General features: G+C 44.9%; 3 protein-coding genes across 3 annotated transcripts in view; 1 reads left to right on the forward strand and 2 right to left on the reverse strand.

Moving 5' to 3' along the window:
- The window catches only part of TGFB2 (transforming growth factor beta 2), an 82,580-nt gene extending 76,327 nt beyond the window's left edge, over positions 1–6,253 (reverse strand). Inside the window, exon 1 of the mRNA XM_083494659.1 lies at positions 4,458–6,253. Coding sequence (XP_083350785.1) covers positions 4,458–4,803 — 346 coding nt within the window. The 5' untranslated portion in view covers positions 4,804–6,253. The remainder of the gene's footprint in view (positions 1–4,457) is intronic.
- The window catches only part of LOC310702742 (uncharacterized protein), a 601,527-nt gene that overhangs the window by 524,469 nt on the left and 56,436 nt on the right, over positions 1–20,622 (forward strand). The window lies entirely within an intron of this gene.
- Positions 19,718–20,622, reverse strand: part of RRP15 (ribosomal RNA processing 15 homolog) — a 32,210-nt gene continuing 31,305 nt past the window's right edge. The window contains exon 5 of the mRNA XM_083495994.1: positions 19,718–20,253. Within this exon, the coding sequence (XP_083352120.1) occupies positions 20,092–20,253 (162 nt within the window). The 3' untranslated portion in view covers positions 19,718–20,091. The remainder of the gene's footprint in view (positions 20,254–20,622) is intronic.

A 20,622-nucleotide genomic window follows, 5' to 3' on the forward strand; every position in this document is an offset into this window, starting at 1 on the left:
TCTATGGAGGCTCCAGGGGGATTGAGAAAGCCTGGGAGATCAGGGTTCTCAATCATGTCTCCTGGGGTCCCTTCCAACTCTACAATTCTATGATTCCTAGATAAAAAGAACTGCTATTTATGTTTGTGGTGTTTATCTAGAGCAGGTGTGGCAACCTTTGGCCTTCTAGATGTTCTTGAACTACAAATACCACCTACCTCAGCAAACATGGCCAGTGCTTTTTTTCCCTTCAAAAATGTTTAGGGGTACTCTCATTTTCCCACTCATATTGTAATTCTGCCCCTCAATGAGGCCAAACTTAGATTCACAAAATGTTTAGGGGTATACATACCCCTGCATCCCCCCAGAAAATAAACACTGAACGTGACCATTGGCCAGGGATTATGGGAGTTGGTCAGTAACATCTGGAGGAACAAAGGTTCCCCACCCTTGATTCACAGCTATAGGACCCATGGAAGTCCATTAAGCTTTTTCCATTGACCTCCATGCAATGTACATTATAGTTGTGAACTTTGTGTAACCTCAATTGCAGCAAATTTGAGACTTGTAAGGGAGACACAGAGCACAGCTAATGAAAGGATGCCCCAAGCCACTCAGGGATATTTCCTTGCCTGTATCATAGAAATCTAAGCCTGTTAATTCCTGATACACGTTGATTTCCATGCCCGACCCGAGTCACTGTCTCCTTTTGTGCTCCCACAGACCATCATTGCAAAAAAGCCCAGTGCCCTTTGATTCCCTTGGTGCAAACTATCGGCAAAACCTTAACACAACTTCGCTTTGAGCCTTAAACTAACAGCACGTGAAAAGATTAATACGAATAAATTCTGAGCTAATCAGATCCCTTCTTTAAATGTTGACACAGTATTATTTATATCCCATAAATACCTTCTTGACTAAAATTCATCCCAGGAGATTGGCAACATGCCAAGGCTATTCATATTTACTGTATTTATATAGTACAGTTGGCCAAGGATAATATTTAAGACAAAATATGCCCTGGGATATATACAATATCTCTTTGCGTTTTCCTTTTAAATCTCTCCATTGCTAAAAATATTTAGACTGAATGTTACAAATGTCCCACAAAGACCTATCAGGGATCTGCTTAGTGATATATAGCCGACTGTGAGTATAATTAGAGCATATTTGCAATACTTGGGCCATAGTCAGTTACCAAATGCTAACATCTCTGTGGTAAAAAAGGGGGGGGGGTAGTTTTTAAAAAGAACTCTGAATGATGGCTCTTTCCCATGCCTTTCACTCTATGACCTCAGTGTGTTTGCAGAGATCTCCTTTCTCTTCCCGCATCACTGCCTGCTCAACTAATGCAGGAACTGGAGAGTTAAAAAAAAAAGCGAAAAAAAGACCCACCTTCCTTCAGTAAGTCTGAAGGAAAGTGTACAAAGCAGTCCAAACCTGCATTTTCAATTCACTCATTCAGATTATATATTTCTTCTTGGCTGTATATTTTTTCTTCCTTAGAATGGCTTGTCCAGCCCAGCGTATATAACTAGACAGTGGAAAAACAGTTAACCCACTTACTGTGATCTTCCCAACCAAGCATTTCCACAGTAAGGCTGGCTGAAGCTCGAGAAAGGGCCTCAGCTCTTAAACTCATGATGCTCTCTATTGGCGGGTACCTGCAATATCCGCACTTGTCCTCCAAGGGCTGTTTTGCCTTACAGACTCAGCTTTGGAGGAGATTCTCACAGGGTTTTTAATTATTCCCGGGGATCGCAGCTTGGATCGTTTACATTCTCCAGAAGGCAATGTTTAGCCAGGCTAGCGTTGCCTCTTTACGGGGAGGAGAAGTGTGGTTAGAAAGATGTCAGAAACAAAACAAAACAAAAATCTCCAGCTAAAAGGTGATAAGCCTAGATCAAGATGCTGCTAGGATTATAGATTGGCTGGTAAACAGTCTCAGAGCACAGACTCCTGCGGAACAAACAAAGAGATCTCCAATGAGCCAGCGGAAGATCAGTGTGGGTGGGTGAAACGTCTATTTAAGAAGAAGGGGGGGGGGAGCAGCCTTGCCATTCTCTTCTGTGTCTCAATGTTATTGCTACAAATTACGCTAGAGAGCTTGCGCATACCAACTTGGCTCCAGCACACTTGACAAAGTCTTCCTTCCCTTGGGGCAACAAGGGTGGAGCACATTTATCACAGACATTCTGGATGGTGCCTTAATTGCAATAATAAAACCCTTTGATTGCCAGCGGTGTCCTCTTCCAGAGATTGTCATTTTTAACAAATAAAAAAGGGGGGAGGCAGCAGCACAAGGAGAAAGGGGGGAGGGGTTCTGAGTTCCCTGGCTGGCATCCTGGGACTCTCGCTAGCAAGCCCCAGCAAGCCTCAAAAAGCTACACCTTGGTTGCCTTCAAAATAAATAGAAGAGGCTACAATTAGAAAGTCTAGGCTAAAGCTGCCAAGGTGGCTGCATTACGCATTTCGGAAAGAGGTATGCGCTTTTCAGAGACAGACCAAGTATATGAGTATCAAATAAAGTTATAAGGGTGGGGGGGAGGGGAGGGGGAAGACTGGAAAACAAATCAGGGAAAAGAAACACTTAGCCTAGCCATGTAGTAAAGCTGCCTCGTTTTTTTCTCATACGAAGTTTCCTACAATGATCGACATTGGGGTTTGATTTTCTACGTATTCTTCCCTTCCTACCCACCCACCCCAGCTGGCAAAAAAGGTGAACTGACTACAGTGGAATGTGAATGGGTCCATTTTACAGCTGAAGAGACTAAGGCTGCTATCCTTGTTGAACGCAGTGGAACTTACTTCTGAGTAAGCTTGTCATTTACTGCACAGCAAGGCTGGAATCCTATGCACACTTACTCGGGTACAAAGCCCATTGGGCTCGATATTCTGAGCAAATGCATAGAATTCCTCAGAACGGCTGCTAGACAAGAGTCAGCCGGCCAAAGCCAAACCGACAAGTCCAAGTCGGAGGTGGGATTTGAATTCATGTCTCCCACCTCCAAACACTAAGTCTCTGGACCACAGTGGCTCTGGCCCAATGCACAGAGCCAGCTCTTTCAAGCTCTAATTTATTTTTCAGGAAAGAGTGCACATAATCAGTTCCAGCTGAAGCCTTCACAGACTGTGTCCAGGAAGCTGGACTTAAAAAAAAAAAAGAATTAAGGGAGTATCATTTTGTACCTGGAAATAAGGTCACCACAAATGGGAACAACTAAATTGAAAATAGGATCTAAAGAGGCACTTCCTGGAGGATCTGTCCTTTTTTGCTTGTACCAATTGCAGCAGCCAGCTTCAAAAGAAACTCAGTTTTGGGGTGGATACACTACTGAGCTAGATTGCTCCCCTCTCTCCAAGGTACATTGAAATGGACCACTGCCCATATCAGACACAAACCAGCAGTGGGAAGTGAAGTGATCAGCTTTGGAAGCTACCAACTGAACTGAAGCGGGGGGAGGGGGGGCTAGGCAGGTGATAAGAAAAGAGCTGAGAGAATACTTTTGGGGTGGGTAGGGGGGGTGGGCTTTAACAAAGTAAACTAATCCTATTAAGGGGAAATTTTGTTGACCCAGGTGTTGGCCAAATACTAAGGGGAAACATACAATGATTGCTGGCTGGCTAGGGGCAGGCAAAGCCTGGATGGAGAGCATCCAGGGAGAACAGATTGAGAAGCCACTGTTCCCACCCAAAGTGGGGGCGGAGGGGAGGGCTTTGAAAAATAAACAGAGGGAATTTGAGGATGAGAACAGATAAGGAGGCTTATTAATGTATCTGGCATCGGAAGGCACCAGGCACTGCCAAAAACGATGGGAGTGAGGTAGGAGAACTGCCAGATGTCCCCTTCTTTTCGAAGGGTGATTCCCGGGTGCTTAGATTCCAAAATGAGAGGTGCCAGAGACAAAGATTAGGTGGGAGTCGCACAGTATTCCCAGGAAGCCCTTAACTCTGGATCTCACGATTTGCTGCCCAGTAGGGAGGCAAAGGAAAAGCACTTTGCACATGCTCTGGAGAATCCCCTTCTAGAGACTATGTGTCATGTGCCAGGACTGAGGTCCCACACAGAAAAACAGGGGGATGATCCCCACGACAGAGGAGCCTGATCTCAACATAAACCCCAGCAAGGATTCCAGATTTCAGTTCGTTAGACCTCCCTCTGGTGCAAAGGGGCTTCGTTCACCTGCCCTCTCCGTATCTCGTCTCCACCCCAGCATCACAGAACCAGATCTGGAAAAATATTTAAAATGCAGAAATATTTGAAATTGGGAGGGGCCCCGGTATTCTTAGAGGCAACCCCAAATTTTATTTCATTCTTGGGCAGCTGTACCCCTGGGCTGTGCTTAAACAGTCAGGACAGCCTATATTATTTTCTAGAGATTTTGATCCGGCGGCAGCAGCACTTAGCAAGGCTCGCTCTGACCGCGTGCGCGTTTTTCTGCCCCCAAACAGCCGCCGGCGCGCGCATTCGCACTTACTTGCGGACTGGAAAGTAGGCTGCATGTCTACTTTGTAAACCTCTTTGGCGTAATACTCCTCGTCGCTCCTCTCCTTCTCGCAAGTAGCTGCCCTGTGGTTCGCCTTCTCCTGCAACAGGTCCCTGGTGCTGTTGTAGATCGAGATGACCTCCGGAGGAACCTCCTCGGGCTCCGGGTACTCTTCCGGAGGGCTGTTGAGTTTCAGTTTGCTCAGGATCTGCCCCCGGATCGCTTCGATCCTCTTGCGCATAAACTGATCCATGTCGAGGGTGCTGCACGTCGACAGGGCGAAGGCCACCGCGGCCAGATCCAAGGTGAGGAAGACGCTCCACAGGTAGCAGTGCATTTTTAGGAAGGTTGAGAGAGAAAGCACCAAAAAGCACGTTTTCTCACTCTTCACCTTCTCACCTACCCCCCCCCCAAAAAAACGGGAAAGTGACCTGTTTTCCCCCCTCCCCCCTCCGGTCTTCTTGCTTATGTGGACGCGTGAGAATAAGGCTGAGAATTTATATATATATTATAAATTTTGGAGAGATGGGAGGAATGCAACAGATCGCTAGTCCAAACAGTAGCTTGCACCGGATTTCTGGCCTCCAAAATGCTGGGATTTGGGTCGCACGATTGCGAGCAGCCGTGGCGTTGCAGCAGAAGCAGCAAGTTCAACCCGGCAGTCGCTTCTTATTAAAAACTGCAACAGGTTGATGAGCGGTTTTTCTTTTTTCGAAAATAGCTGCAACAGGTTGCAAAGATTTTCTTTTTAAGCAGGTTGTTACCACCACAGCAAATCAGCAATGGTAGCTGCGCTTCCGCCAGGAAGGGGAAAAAAAGAGGGGCGATACTGATAATAAAAAAACCCGAAAGAAAAATAATAATAATAATAATCACGTCAATAGTTTCTTAGAGAGCTGAAGGGGTTTGGGCGGGTGGAGAGAAAGAGAGAGGCAACTGGCCACCAATTCAACTGCGGGCTTCCGAGACGCGGATCTCCAGCTTCCCACGAGCTCTCGCGCTCCTCAAGTGAGATGGCACCGGCTGGTAGTCGGAGGGAAGCCCGTCCAGGGGGGATGCCGCCCCCCGGTCCTCCTCCTCCTCCTCCTGCCGGAGACAGTCCGCAGCTCCCCCTTTGGCCGAGGGGCCGGCGCCCCAGCGCGCTGGGAGGCGGCAAGCGCCCACGTGTGTGCGTGTTTGTTTGGATGCGTGTGCGCGCACGCCGGGGGAGCAGCCGAGCCGTGCCAGGGGCGCGCGGCCGGGCGCCTTAAGGTGGCTGCGCCGGGTTCCCCGCCGTCTCCTGCACCCGCGTGGAGTTGCTCCTCCTTTTCCCCGGGCCCGCGGGCTGCTCCTCTCGCTGCTACTCCTGCTGCTCCCCAAGCAGCCAGCTAGTCTCCCTCTTCTCCTCTGGCTACTTCTGGCTGCCCGACTTTTCCAGGAGCTCCCTCCTCTTCCACAATTAAAAAACAAAAGGAGAGAAGAAGGAGAAAAACCGATGACACAGTCAAGCGAGCTGAGCTGCTCCTTCCCCAACCTCTTTCTTTTTTCCTTTCGAGTGGACTGCAAGAGTTGGAGTCTTCCAGGCAGCCTCTCTTCTCCTCCTCCTCCTTTGCTTGGCACCTTCCTCCCCCGAGTAGGTGCTTTCTTGCTGCTGCCCAGAACTTCTTCCTCCCCGGCTTGAAGCGCAGCCCCAGGTCCGCCCCTCTCGCCGCTCCTGCCCTAGCGAGAGAGAGACCCTTTCGCCGGCCGAGAGCAACATCGCGGGCTTGGGCCGGCAGAGGGAGAATTTATAAGGGCTGCCCGCACCGCGTGTGCGCGCGTGTGCTTGGCCTCCCCGGCGAGGTGACGCGCGGGGGTTGCCGGCGGAGGCGCCAGCGGAAGATTCCTCTGCCGTCGCATTCTGTCACTGGTGGGGCCAAGGCGCCCCTCGACCCCGGGGCCAGGGAAGGAGACGGGGAGCCCCGTCCGCGGCCAAGGGAATTAGTTTCCTTGGGCCAGGCCAGCTCTCAACTTAAAGATTTCCTCCTTTATGGAGAGAAAGGGCACACTATTTCACGCGTCTTGAAATAAAGGAATCCGGTGAGATTTAAGGAGCCCCTACTTTTAAAGCCAGCTTCGAAAAGATAAGAGAGACTATGCAAAAAGTTGGTTTCCACCGGGGTGCCAACTTGGGGGGGGGGTGTCAGGTAAGCCCCGCCCTGCATAATTGGACACGTGCATGCACACTATTTAAATGGCAAAGCCCATCAACTTTGGAGGGGGTGTAGCCCTCTCAAATATTTTTTTGGGGGGGCGCCAAAGGGGCCTCGGCCCCTAGGAGTTGGCTCATGTGGTTCCCACCTCTTTTTGCCATCTGAAGGAGCCATATACCGTGGTACCTCGGGTTAAGAACTTAATTTTTCTGGAGGTCCGTTCTTAACCTTAAACTGTTCTTAACCTGAAGACCACTTTAGCTAATGGGGCCTCCCGCTGCCACCATGCGATTTCTGTTCTCATCCTGAAGCAAAGTTCTTAACCCAAGGTGCTATTTCTGGGATAGTGGAGTCTGTAACCTGAAGCGTCTGTAACCCAAGGTACCGCTGTATACGACATAAAATATGTCTCTCCCGCATCTGTTTCTAGAGCCACCGCAGGTGCTACAACCTTCCAACAAATTGACCTCACCTCTCCATTGGCTCCCAGGCAGACGGATGCCAACGAGGAACAATGAGCTGTTTGGGATTTTATTCAGAATTACACACATACAAACAGTGCTTAGGTAGTTATTGCGCAGTAGGATCCCAATAAAGGTCTTCCCTCCAGATGTTTTTGCCTGCAGCTCCCATTAGCTCTAGCCAGCACAGCTGTTCTGACTGGGGATGGTATGGGGGGGGTTGTTCCAAAACATTTGGAGGGCACCAGGTATGGGAAGGTTGGCATAGCATGTAAACCCTGTTTTCACTTCTTCATAGTCAAGACTGTGGAACTCATTCCCCCAGGAGGCAGTGATGGCCACCAACTTGAATGGGATGAAAAGAAGTTTAGACAAATTCATGGAGGAGAGGGCTATCGGTGGCCACTAGCCAGGATGACTAAGCTCTACCTAGAGACAGCAATGCTTCCAAATACCATTTCCTGGAAACCACAGAAGGGGAAAGGGCGCTTGTGCTCATGTTCTGCTCACTGGTTTCCCATAGGCATCTGGTTGGTCACTGAGAACAGGATGCTGGACTAGATGGGCCACTGGCCAGAGCAAGCCGGCTATTCTTATGTTCTTATATTGGTTTGGTTTCATTTGTAGAGTGGGGGGGGGTTGGGGGGTTACAGCTTGCCCCAAGTATAAATGCAATAAGGTCCATCAGTTACTAAATGCTTACAAACTTCCTAATGTCACGGGAGATCTCTTCACATGAACAATGTCTGCAAATGGTTGCTACCTGGAATAAATATAGATTTATCGTCCAACAACATCTGAAGGATCACAGCTTCCCCTTACCGGACATATGTCCTGATCATCACTTACAGACCACTTGATGGCACACAAGGAAGAATTTAAATGCAAGATAGGATAGAGAATCACATGGAAACATTCCAGCTCGCTGCACTTTATGGTTCAAAGCAGGGAATTCAAGTCCCCCCGTCAAACCTAGGGATAAAAGGAAGAGCAAGCAAATCATCCATGCAGACACAAAAGGCTGGCATATTGTGGCTGTAAACCATCGTGAATCCCCTACTCCTGCTACAACTACAGAGGGTCTGTGCATGAATTAGGCCTGTGAATCAGCGTGGCTGTTGACCTCTTCCTAAACATAGAATCCAGAGCAATTATTTGTTATCTTTGGCAGAATCCTAAATATCTCAGCACTCAGAAATAGCAGCCGAAGTTTAGTCATATGGCCATACTTCTTGCATGACAAGAATCCCGCAGTAGCTTGATTTGGTAAGATAACGTCAAGCCATAGGTGATCTCTTGTAGACTTAAGTGAACCCTAAAAATATAGACCCTTCAGAAAGGGAGGACAGCACAAATGGCCGGTACATGAACATGCACAGGTATATACTCTACATATTGCAGTGGTACCTTGAGTTAAGTACTTAATTCATTCCGGAGGTCCGTTCTTAACCCGAAACTGTTCTTAACCTGAAGCACCACTTTAGCTAATGGGGCCTCCTGCTGCCACCATGCTGCTGGAGCACGATTTCTGTTCTCATCCTGAAGCAATCTTCTTAACCCGAGGTACTATTTATGGGTTAGCTGTAACCTGAAGCGTATCTAACCCAAGGTACCACTGTATATCACAAACATGATGGGCGCAACCTAAGTACCCAATCCTGTACTATGTGTATAACAACAAAGAATCCTGAGGTACATCTCAAGACTAGCAGATTTACAGTCGGGGTGCCAACTTGAATAAAATATTGGGGGGGGGGTGTCAAGTAAGCCCTGCCCTGCATAATCAATCACATAACATGGAGCACGGACACCATTTGAATGGCAATGCCTGTCAACTTGAGGGGGGGGGAGCAGCCCACTCAAATATTTTATTGGGGGCCCCAAAGACCTCTCAGCCCTTAAGAGATGGCTCCTTAGGAGTTGACTGCTAGAATGAGTTTCACTCGCTTCTACATTTCTATCAGGAAATTATATGCAAAGATCTCATTCCTCTGTAACTAATACAAGTTTGACAAAAGAGGAAAGAACTCTTGACATGAAGGCTGACATGACATTTTTCAGTTTGGATGATGCCTGAATGCAGGCTTTGATGTCCTGAAAGCAAATGCCTCCCGGGACAGCATAAGTATCCTCAAACTAAGCCCACCATTGCATTGCAATATGTTCCCCAATTAAGCAGTTAGTGGCAAAGCATTTGCCTTCCTTTAATTTCACTTTCCTTTCGCTCGTTTGTGTTACATTTAGGCCTAAGCAGGCCCCAAAAGAAGTCTGGGGCTTGACTTTAATACATTTCTGAACTCTACATTCTGGAAAGAGATGTACTTTTCTAAAGTCAACTTCCTAACATACATACTCCACCACAGGCATGTGAATACAATGGTGTCCTTTTCCACATACTTTTTATTATTATTATTATTCTCTCACTCTCTCATGACAAAAATAGGGACACCTGGAAAGTTACTTTCTTGAGCATAAGGATCTTCTGTTTCCTGTTAACTTAAAAATTAAGTGATCTAGATTTTTAAAAACAATCTTGTGGTTTCTTTTTACATTGTTAAGTGCAAATGCACTATGTAAGACGTAAAGGTAAGACTCCTTCTGCATCTGCTGACGACCAAGTCATTACATAAGAAGGCTGGCTATGTTTCTTACACTAAAGACCATTGTTGGAGGAAAAATATGTTTTGGAATTTAAGAGGTAATTTTCATGCGCTGCACAATGACAACAAGCGTCAGAGAGTTGCACAATTTCCCTTCTCTGTGGCAAGGTAGTTACAGTCCTAAGGCAGATTGAAGTCTTATTCAAAAAAACCTTTAATTTGTGTTCTTTCTCTCTCACGCTCTCTCTCTCCAAGTTGTAGGCTGGGACTAAGATGGTTCTTGTAAACAGCTGAAAGAAGGCTCTCCCCAACAAATACAATTTTAGAACACAAAACCCTCATTGTAATGACATAAGATGAAATTTGGCAGCAATGTGGAAGCCTTCCCAATCACTGCCTGTGACGCTGTGTTGTCATCCTCATGACCATTCTAACCGCTTAATTCTAAACAATGGACCATCTGCCAACAGCTTCAAGTGAGGGAGGTGAAAGTTTGTCTAGGAAAAGCTTCACACTGGCTTTAGGTATGGAAACTGAATAGTGGAAAACCTCACAAGGAAGAAATCCTCTCTCTCTTTGCCAGTCTTAAAAGGCAGAAGATCCACTTGGCAGGGCCTGTGAGAGATAATCTGCTGCCCCGGGGCAAAGGATAAACTGGGACTCCACATCCTGCATACAGAAACTGACAAAACGGGGAGTGAAATCTTACTTGAACACTGGTTCAGTGGTGCCTCGCAAGACGAAATTAATTCGTTCCGCGAGTTTTTCGTCTTGCGGGTTTTTTCGTCTTGCAAAGCACGGTGTTGGAAAAGTTTTGGAAAAGCTTCAAAAATCACCAAAGTCTTCAAAAACCTCAAAAAAGGCTACCACACCGCGTGCTATGAGTTGCTCCTCGAAGTCAAGTCGCAACTGTATTAACGGTTTTAAGAAAAAGGAAACAAACTTGCAAGACGTTTCCGTCTTGCGAAGCAAGCCCATAGGGAAAATCGTCTTGAGAAGCAACTCAAAAAACCAAAACCCTTTCGTTTTGCGAGTTTTCCGTCTTGCGAGGCATTCGTCTTGCGAGGTACCACTGTAATGGGGCAACATAGCTGAGGGGACCAGGCTAGCTTGGTCCTACAGGGCAGACCATGTGGTATAAACCAGGCATGGGGTACATTTGGCCCTTCAGATGCTGCTGAACTAAAACCCCCATAATTCCCAGCCGTTGACCATGCTGGAAGTTGTAGTCCAGCAAATTCTGGAGAAGCAAAGCTCCCACACCCGGTACAAGCAAAACTGCCCACACCTGCCATAAGCTCTGCTCCGCACTGCTGCCTGAGGAGGCTGCCTCACTCTGCCTAATGATAGGGCCAGCTCTAGGCAATTCAAGAGCACAGTGTGGTTCAGGAGACAGCAGAGAAGAAGAGACATGACAGAGGCCAGGCTGATTCAGATATGCTGCCTCAGCAGCTTACAGCAAGCTGGCATAGTGGGCAATGGAACCAGCATTTCTCTCATGACAATAATAGCTTTGCCTTCTCAGCAGCACATCTCTCATCTAAAAAGAGGCACATCTAGGACCTCTTTCATATATCCTTTTTTTTAAAAAAAAAAAAAACCAAAAACCAAACCTGTCATATAAATCAGTATTTTCACTTTCATTCAGCTGTTCTACTTATTCGGTTTAGAATCCTGAGAGATTGTTCTATAGCATTCCCAAATTAATCCACCTTTAAAATAAAGTGGCAAACAGCTGCAAAGGCCACCCAAGCTTATAGTTGGCTCTCAGCTGTCCCTCGTTCAAACCTCACATTTACTCCAGGCTCCATGACTTTGGTAGAGCTACTTTTACGGCCTGCAAACCAGTTTGCATGTGGAGCACAAGAGCCAAGGAACGAAAGTAAGAAAATGCACATTGAGCAGGTGCAGAGTCAGCAGATTTTGCTAGACGTGGAAAGTGACTTGAAATCTGGGGTTTTCGTAGCCCCCCTGTTGTTGTTTAGTTGTTTAGTCGTGTCTGACTCTTTGTGACCCCATGGACCAGAGCACGCCAGGCACTCCTGTCTTCCACTGCCTCCCTCAGTTTGGTCAAACTCATGCTGGTAGCTTTGAGAACATCATCCAACCATTTCGTCCCTAGTGCCAATATTTCAGAATATATCGATGCGACTTTAGAAACCACTGACCACCCTCATCTACAACCTACAAGTCACTTCACCCAGTGGCCTAGCATGCCTTGGGCTTGAAGAAAGTGCCCCAAAATAGCTATAAACAGACTCAACCTCCTGATCTATGTATTTCTCAGAAACTCAGGTGCCACTAGAGGGGCCAAACCTCTTTATTTATGAAGAGACAAATGAAGCCCAGGTACCTACCTCCCCACAGACAATAGTCGTAAGAAATATTTGTTTTTAGATGGTAGCCTGGGAGACTTCAGCTGTGAAAAACGAAGGGTGGTTCCTATGAAGCAGTTCATAAAAGGGCTTCGGGCTGCACAATGGAATATCTCTACCTTTCCCATACACTGCTATATATATATTTTAGGGGTCTCCTAACCCTTGAGAGCTGATGGCAGGGGTGTAAGGAGAGGGAGGGGATCATTGCTCTAATGAATCTCCTTCACTGGATACTACTCTTTAAGTATTTGGAAATGTAGGGAAGTTGATAGTTCTCAAATGCTGTTATCTCCCGTCCTCAAAAAACTACCCCTTGTCCTACCTTAACCTATTGGCCTCTTGCCTCCCTTTCCTTTGTGTCAAATTTTAGACTGTAAGCTTCTCAGAACAGGGACCTATCCTTTTCTGGTCCAAAACATAAGAACATTACTGTATCCTTATTTACTAAATGTTTGTGTGGCCAACATTTAGTGCTCTGGGCATCTCACAGAATACGGCCTATTAAATGCCAATTCAACAGTTACAGCAGGCACAATAAAATATTGGGGGGGGGGAGAGAATATTATTATGCAACATATTTAGTTTTCCACAAATAGATCTCACATTAATGAGAGTTTCCTCAGGAGGTGATAACGAACAGTGTAAGGAAGGCAAGATTATTTTTGCAGTACAACATATAATTTGCTGTTTTAAAATATTTATTTAATTTATATACCACCCTTTATCCGAAGATCTCATGGCGGTGTACAACATTTAAAACATTTAATTTACAAAGCATAAGAATAATAATACCAAAAATTAAAACAATCACGGAAAAATGGTAGCAGCCTTTTTAAAGGCCATAGATTGTTGGGTAAAGAGGAATGTTTTCGTCTGACATCTGATGATGCTAGGCGAGCCTCTCTGGGGAGAGCGTTCTACAAATGAGGAGCCACCATAGAAAATACCCGTCCTCATGTTGTAATTCTCCAAAACACTTGGGGGACACACAGATAAGGGCCTCAGATGACAAGTGCAGGGTCTGGGCGGCTCATATGGGGAGAGGCAGTCCTTAAGGTACTGTGGTCCTCAGCCCTATTTAGAAGTGTCAAGATGTGGTTGAAATTTATGATGATTAAAAAAATCTTTCATCATGTCCATTCTTCTGAGAGCACAACATAAAACAGTGGTGTCACTGTAATATGACTAGAGTTAAATAATATAGCTTTTAAATAAATAAATAAATAATTCTGAGATTTAATTGGGGGGAATGCAAAGCAGATTTGAACAATTTTTCCCCCATTTATAGTGTAGGTGCAACAAAGTTCAAGCTTACTAGTTTCAAACATTAGACATTTCTGGTAAGAGTTTAATAAGCTTGTAACTTCCACCTTGACTTCCATCATGGAAGAAAGGCAGTTCTATAGATGTAATTACATTAAAAATAAATACCATAGGTTGAACTGGCATATTTCCCTAGCTTCAAATGCAGAAAGGACAAAATGATTGAAGGTATCATTACTGGCAGAATGATTTGATTAATCAAGAAAGTAGAATAATTTGGCAGAGGAAACTGCTGAGCCAGGTTTGCACAAATGCAACCTCAGTATCAGGAACTATTTTAACCAGTCACTCCCAATGCAACATAAATATATTGCTTTATTACATCTCAATAACGTTTTAGATTTCCCCCGAACCTACTTTCAGGGGCGAACAAAGTACTTCCACCTGAGGCATCCCTGCTACCCACATGGATGCAGTGAAAAATAATATGAGGCCTGGCACATCCAGGCACAGTTCAGCCTCCTGATGGCAACTCTTGTGGTTGCAATGCACTGTAAAAGCTCTCCTAGACCGCAGGCATCATTGCCGGGCCGCATACTGGGAGAGTTCAGATTATCATTTCCCATCTTAACAAGCCAAGATATGAACAAGCATTTTGGCCAGCCTTGCAGCCCTTTCGCTCCTCCCTTTATGGCGGGAGCAGACAAACCAAGGCTGTCTTCCATTAACTAGAGTTTCCCGTTTCACTCAAACTGGGGAGCCGCGGTTAACAGCTCTGGAACAAGCCAGGATGTTAAGCCAACTTCAAATCATGGCTTAACCTCCTGGCATATTCCAGTGATGTTAACCCTAGTTAACAAAATGGGAAACTGTAGCTAATGGGAGACTTGGTTGGTTGGTGGTACAAAAACTGCATGCATAGCCAAAAGGATCATTACTATCTTGGCTTAGTAAAGTGAAATAAGGTCAGCTCCCATGGCTCAATGCCTTGGAAAAGTTACACTGGACCACAGGCATCATTGCCGGGTCACATAATACGATTGTAAGTCTGGGCAAAACTGATGACAAACCACGTTGCATTGTATGGAAATGCTTTTGACTGTGCTCTGGCCCCAAAGCATCCTTCATTGTTCGTTTAAATTAGCCAGCGTTTATGCAAACATCCAGTGAATTATTGCTGCAGCCTAAACCACTGAGCCTCTTGGGCTTGCCGATCAGAAGGTTGGCAGTTCGAATCCCCGCGACGGGGGAGCTCCCGTTGCTCAGTCCCAGCTCCTGCCCACCTAGCAATTCGAAAGCACATCAAAGTGCAAGTAGATAAATAGGTACTGCTCCAGCGGGAAGGTAAATGGCGTTTCCATGCGCTGCTCTGGTTCGCCAGAAGCAGCTTAGTCATGCTGGCCACATGACCCAGAAGCTGTACGCCGGCTCCCTCGGCCAATAAAGCGAGACGAGCGCCGCAACCCCAGAGTCAGTCACGACTGGACCTAATGGTCAGGGGTCCCTTGCACAAGCAGCCAAGTATTTAGTTTTTTTATCAACAGGTCTACATGTGGGAAATAGTGAAGAGACCAAAAGCTATCCTTATCTATGCTTCATCAAAAACTGAATGGCCAACAATCCCCAACTGGGTCTATACATGTCTTCTAAAGAAAATGTTCAGATCCGCTCATTGCGCTCAGTTCCTGACCCAAATGGTCTTCATTTGGCTTTCTTTAATTCTTCTGCTCCCTGCTGTTGACATAACATTCACATTTACTGTCACCAACCATGCATGCTATCTGGCTGGAAAATCTAACTACTTGAATAACATGACTTGCAGGGAGAAGCAAATTAATCTAAATTACACTTTGCCATTTGGATAACTTTATTAGGATGATGAAAGCAGGTTAATTAGGAGGAGGAATGGCCTGGAATTCAGATGATTGCATCATGGCTGAAAGATTCTTAAAAAACATAAACAAAACAAAAAACGAATGGCTGAAAGGAGTAAAATAATTAAGATTTATTCACAGCCTTTCAGGAGCTGAAAAAGCAATGTAAAGAGTCAATTACTGGTCTCAAGCTGGCTCAGTACAGGAACACCAGGACTGATTTCATGATGTGTCACGGCAACAGACAAACGCAAGATGAAAAAGGAAGTGGCCCCCACATCCCATCAGGTGTTGGACACAGACATGGAATGTCTGGGTCTAAATCAGGGATGGCGAGCGTTTTCCAGTCAGAGGTGGCAGTCAGCCATGGGCAGCCATCAAGTGGCAAAAATGGGCTGGGATGGCAGATGCCACCACTGTCTTTGTACAATTCTCTGCATCCCAGTCACACAGGAGCCAGAGGCTCACAGACACACACCCCTCTCTACCTTCATTTTCCACCCTGGTCCAAATCCATAGTCAGCCGTAGCCTTATTTGTAATGGTTTCAGCACCTTGTCAACATCAAGTTATTCCCATTTTACAGATGAGAAACTATTTCACAAGGTTACTGCAAGGCTCACTGGTGGCTAAATTACTCACTACAGACCTTGGGTTGTATTCAACATAGCGATAAGTAACACATTGCGTTAGCGGAATGATTTTTTTTTCTTGCCCAGCAGACTTCCCCCTTCCATGCTTCTTAAATTTTGTTTTATGGGTCCCTGCCCCCCAAGTCTCCAAAGCAAATTTGGATGTGGCGCAAGACGCAGGCAGGGGGAACGGGGAAGCAAAGTGAAGTTGTTCCACTTGTGCAAGGATCTAGTTCAATGGAAGCCCCTTGCTTCCATTTACAGAGCCCAAATTGAGCACACCTGAGGAATGCACATGCCCACCCGAGGATGGAAACCACAGGAGAGCAACAAAGAGGTCAAATACTATTTGGGCGTGCCGCACAAAGCAAGGAATGCTTCATAAACCATCCCAAAGAAGAATTAGCAGTATCAGCCACACACATTTCAGTAAAACTAGATAACCATGCATTAGAAGTCAAACTGCCTAAGAATTAACCATCCTTTTGACAAATATGGTTTCCAGTTTCAAATCACTGCCACCATGAGGACAACCTACCCTTTCATTATACGAAGAACATCTCCTAGGAAATCAAGTTCTGTTCCAGAATCTATGTTCTACAGTGCAGGGGCAGACATGCAGTTCTTAAAAATACTCCTTTTGGGATAATGTCTTATTCTAAATGTTTAACTTTGCTTTTTAAAGATTGTATTCCTCTTTATTTTATTGCTTTGAAGATTGCTCCAAAGCAAAGTACTATTTGTTGCTGAGCAGCCTATCTGTGAAGGGATCTGATTCACGATCTGTTCCCAGGGCCACTATACTATCGGCAAGAAAGAAAACAAATGAAACTCACAACTTGAAACTGGGTTTTAAATCCCAGCTCCTTTTATACATACCTCACAAATGCATAAGCTAAGCTAATGTTGGTTCGATATTACAGGAACTTGGCCCTAGCCCAACTTTTCAAAAACTGATTATTTTAGATCAATATGTAAAGGAACAAAGAGTCCTATGGCACCTTCGAGTATATTTATTTAAAAGCATTTCTAAGCAGCTTAATATTTAAGAATCTTTAAGCAGTATGCAAAAATACCAACACAGAATCCTAGGAGTTGGATTTTGGAGAACTATTAATTCGCAGTTGATTAAGATATGCAGTTGATTAAGATATTTAAAGGACCCATGGAGGGGTGGAGGGGAGGCCTAAGATTCGGAAGATTTTTAAAAATTTGATTTTTAAAAATTTAATTATGTTAATTGTGTGATTTATTTTGTAAGACCAATAAAAATTATTTCAAAAAAAGAAAAAGGAATCTTAAGAGTTAGAAGGCACCCAAGTGTCATCTAGTCCAACCCCCTGAAAAAACAGTATCGGGGGAAAATTGTAATATCAGGCTCCAAACTTGTAGGTCAGAGCAAAACCATAAAAGTAGCACAGTTCACTAAATTAGTAGGGTAATCCTGGATGGATCATGGAGGCTTGGGTGGAAAGGTCCACACAAAGTGGTTCTTTCTATTCTAGAAATTTCACAAAGTATAATTTCAATGCACTGCATGTATATGTGAGTAACTGCTTATACTCAAACTCGTAATTACTTTCCCCACATTGCTAGGGGGCTACCTTGCTTTGACCACACCATCCATGCATCAAGCCGACAAAGCAAGGGTGTTTTTGATGTGTGTGTCCCCCCCCTTCCATCTTTTGAATGTTCACACAGAAATTGTCCCTTGAAGAAGTGCTACAAAATGGAATCTGGATTAGTCAAAAGCTGAAGCTGGTATTTGGAATTCTGGTATTGACATTGTCTGGGATTTTACTCTGATGTTTTATATTTCAGCTGTTTCCGTTTAATCGTTTTGCTTGTAAGAACAGTTGTAACCTGCCCTAAGCCCTTAGTTAAAAAATATATATCACGAATTAAAGAGCGCTTGCATCTGCTGCTACAGGAGAAGTATACTGCAATACCTGGCAATTTACCATCCCATCCAGATGCTCAAATGTAATTTTCCTTCGGTGCCCTACTAAAGAGGAAGATTAACCTCACCTCTCCATGCATTAGGAACATCAAACAAGGATTTCACTAGGTATAATTGGTGCCTTTCTACTGAATTCAAAAGCAGGCTTGTTTATTGAGAGCAAGTTTCTTGCGGTTTAAATCAGTAGCGCCATATTGGCACTAAATGATTAAAGATGCAGGAGGCTGTTTTCAAGCTCATATAAAAAAAAGCACACCTAGAAACAGAATCTAGTTTCAAATAGGTTACAGTAGGAAAATTGTAGAAAATTTGTCCATCCAAAACTCCCAGCCATCAAGCATGAATGCCTATTATTATAACAGACATTCCCATCCATCTACTTCATTATCTTGTGATCCGCAAGTGGGTTTTGAAGCCTGTGCACATGGGGGCCACAGGCTCTAATTTAAATCCAAAATAAATGTTGCTTGAGGTAAAGTGTCACCAGTGCTTTTCTTCTAGAAAAATAGGTGCTGGCACTCACCATGAAGCTGTTACAGTAAGCGCCACACATTTTAACAATGACGAAAAAGAGTACCCCCTGGAAAAGAAAAAAGCCCTGAGTGTCATCACATCTGCCACCAGTGGGGGGGGGGAGGTGGGAATCACTGAATAGTTTGGGATGGACACCTGAAGGGCTGAAAGTGGCCAGCTGCTTCCTCTACTAAAGGAATGTCGAAAACACTGGCAGTGATCTACCCATTCTATGGACCAGAATTGTTGAGCTTCTTTTTGGGGGGTCCAAAGATCGACCAGGGGCACCCCTTGATCAACCAGTAGATCACGACTGACCTGTTGCGACAGCCCTGCTCTACTTGAACCAAGACAAAAACTCTGCAGTGGAGGAAGGTTAATCTTGCTCATCCTACTGCCCTTCAACTCTTAGAGAGTTCCTTGAATTAGAGGGATCTTTCCACTCAGTGGGTAGACCCATCAAGCAGTGGTCAGGCACCAAGACCAAGACGCACCCAGTCAGTTTCTGGTCAGAAAAGGGAGCGGGAGCAATTCACTCCAATTCCATGGCCCTGCAGAAGAGGATTGGGGAAGCCTCAGCGAAGAGTGTGTTCTCCAGGCGTCATGTTGCTATTGGGTTAGGATCTCAGACGGGAGATGGGACAGGCACAAGAATGCCAAGTTCTGTCACCTTCCTCCCTTCGGTTTTTCTGTTGTTATCATTGCCCCAATCCATTGGGATCATTTTCATTCCAGAAATGAGAAAATTCTGAGGACTCAAAAGATTGAGCTAGGCCCAACAGCTTCCGCATGCCTAGATGGCTTTTATTTGTATTTTTAAAAACCCAACCACTACAGATTATGGCAGCTTTTTATTTCTTGCTGTATCTGCTGAAGGATCTGCCTAATTTTATTTGCAGTTTAACACACTGTTGTTGCTCTTGTTTTATTTTGTTTGCTATTTACCCAACAAAGCTTTTGAAAAGAAACACAAAAACAGTCGTTTCGCAACAAATTGTTTTTGAAACTCCGCTCGGCTTCTAAAGGGATGCATCACGTAGCATAGAAATCCCAAAGTCTCCCTGGGTGTGTGGAATTAGTTACACAGTCCTTTGGATCCCAGCCCTGGTATCTCAAATTTCAATTAACTTTCAGAGTGCAAACTTAATATATTAAAGAGAATTCAAAGCCATTGCCCCCTCCACACACAAACACACATATGGAAAAAGGAGAGGACACAGTATGGCTACATTTCCTGGCTTTTCCTCCTCCTTTTAAAATTAAGTTTTCATGGTCGTCTCCAGTTATATCAACGCTCAGAGACCAAAATCACACATTAATGGTTGCTTTATTACCTACAAAGCCTTTCGAAGCCAAGAAAGGTTAAGTCTCTATAGAAGCAAATAATTTTACATGGTAAGGATATTTCACTGTTTTATTTTATGAACTGATAAACACCTAGCCAAGTTACAAACAGAGAGGTGGAAATGCAAGCATCATGTTAATATTTAAACTCATAGAGACCTTGGCAAAAACCCCTCCCTTTTTCCGACTGGGCAGGTGCTGCTGTTTTGACTGTACAGCTTTGTTTTGGAAATATGTACAAATTAGACATCTTTAGAGAGGAAATACTGCAGATTTCAGGATTGTTGGATGATGCTTTGTTAAAGCGAGTTTCCCCTCAACCTTAAAAGAGACCGTCTGTAAGAAAAAAGGCATCCTTGCTTGAACCAAGAATCTTTATATTAACCACCCCCCAAAAAACCCCCCACTAGTTTTTGAATCACTTTGGATTTCATCGGTCTGAGTCACTTTCACTCTCCTCCTTGATTCCACTGTCTTCTCCAGCAGCGTTTTCCCCATCACTCTGTTTATCCCAGTCTTTCATGGAAGCTCCCATCATGAAGTCGTCTCGCAATATACTCCAGGCCGGTCCATCTTCCGATCTAGATTCATCCTGAGGGTTGGGAAAGGAGACGAGTGTAAATGGTAATATCAAGCAGAAGCAAATTAAGTTTCCTTAACTGGAAGCATCCAAGACAGACTATATTTAGAATTATAGATATGCTACCTGATCCCTACAGGGATCTTGCTTTAAAAAGTAATGGAAACCTTTAAAAAGTAATGAAAGTACCCCCACGCAGAGGGCCTTCTTAGTATCATAGCAGTCTCTCACCTACGGCTGTGGAACGCCCTCCTCTCAGATGTCATGGCACTAAACAATTATCTGACTTTAGAAGACATCTGAAGCCAGCCCTGTTTTTAATGTTTGATGTTTTACTGTGGTTTTCTAATCTGTTGCAAGCTGTCCAGAGTGGCTGGGGCA

Source organism: Podarcis liolepis, assembly GCF_965112155.1.
Source record: "Podarcis liolepis genome assembly, chromosome: 3".
NCBI classification, from domain to species: domain Eukaryota; kingdom Metazoa; phylum Chordata; class Lepidosauria; order Squamata; family Lacertidae; genus Podarcis; species Podarcis liolepis.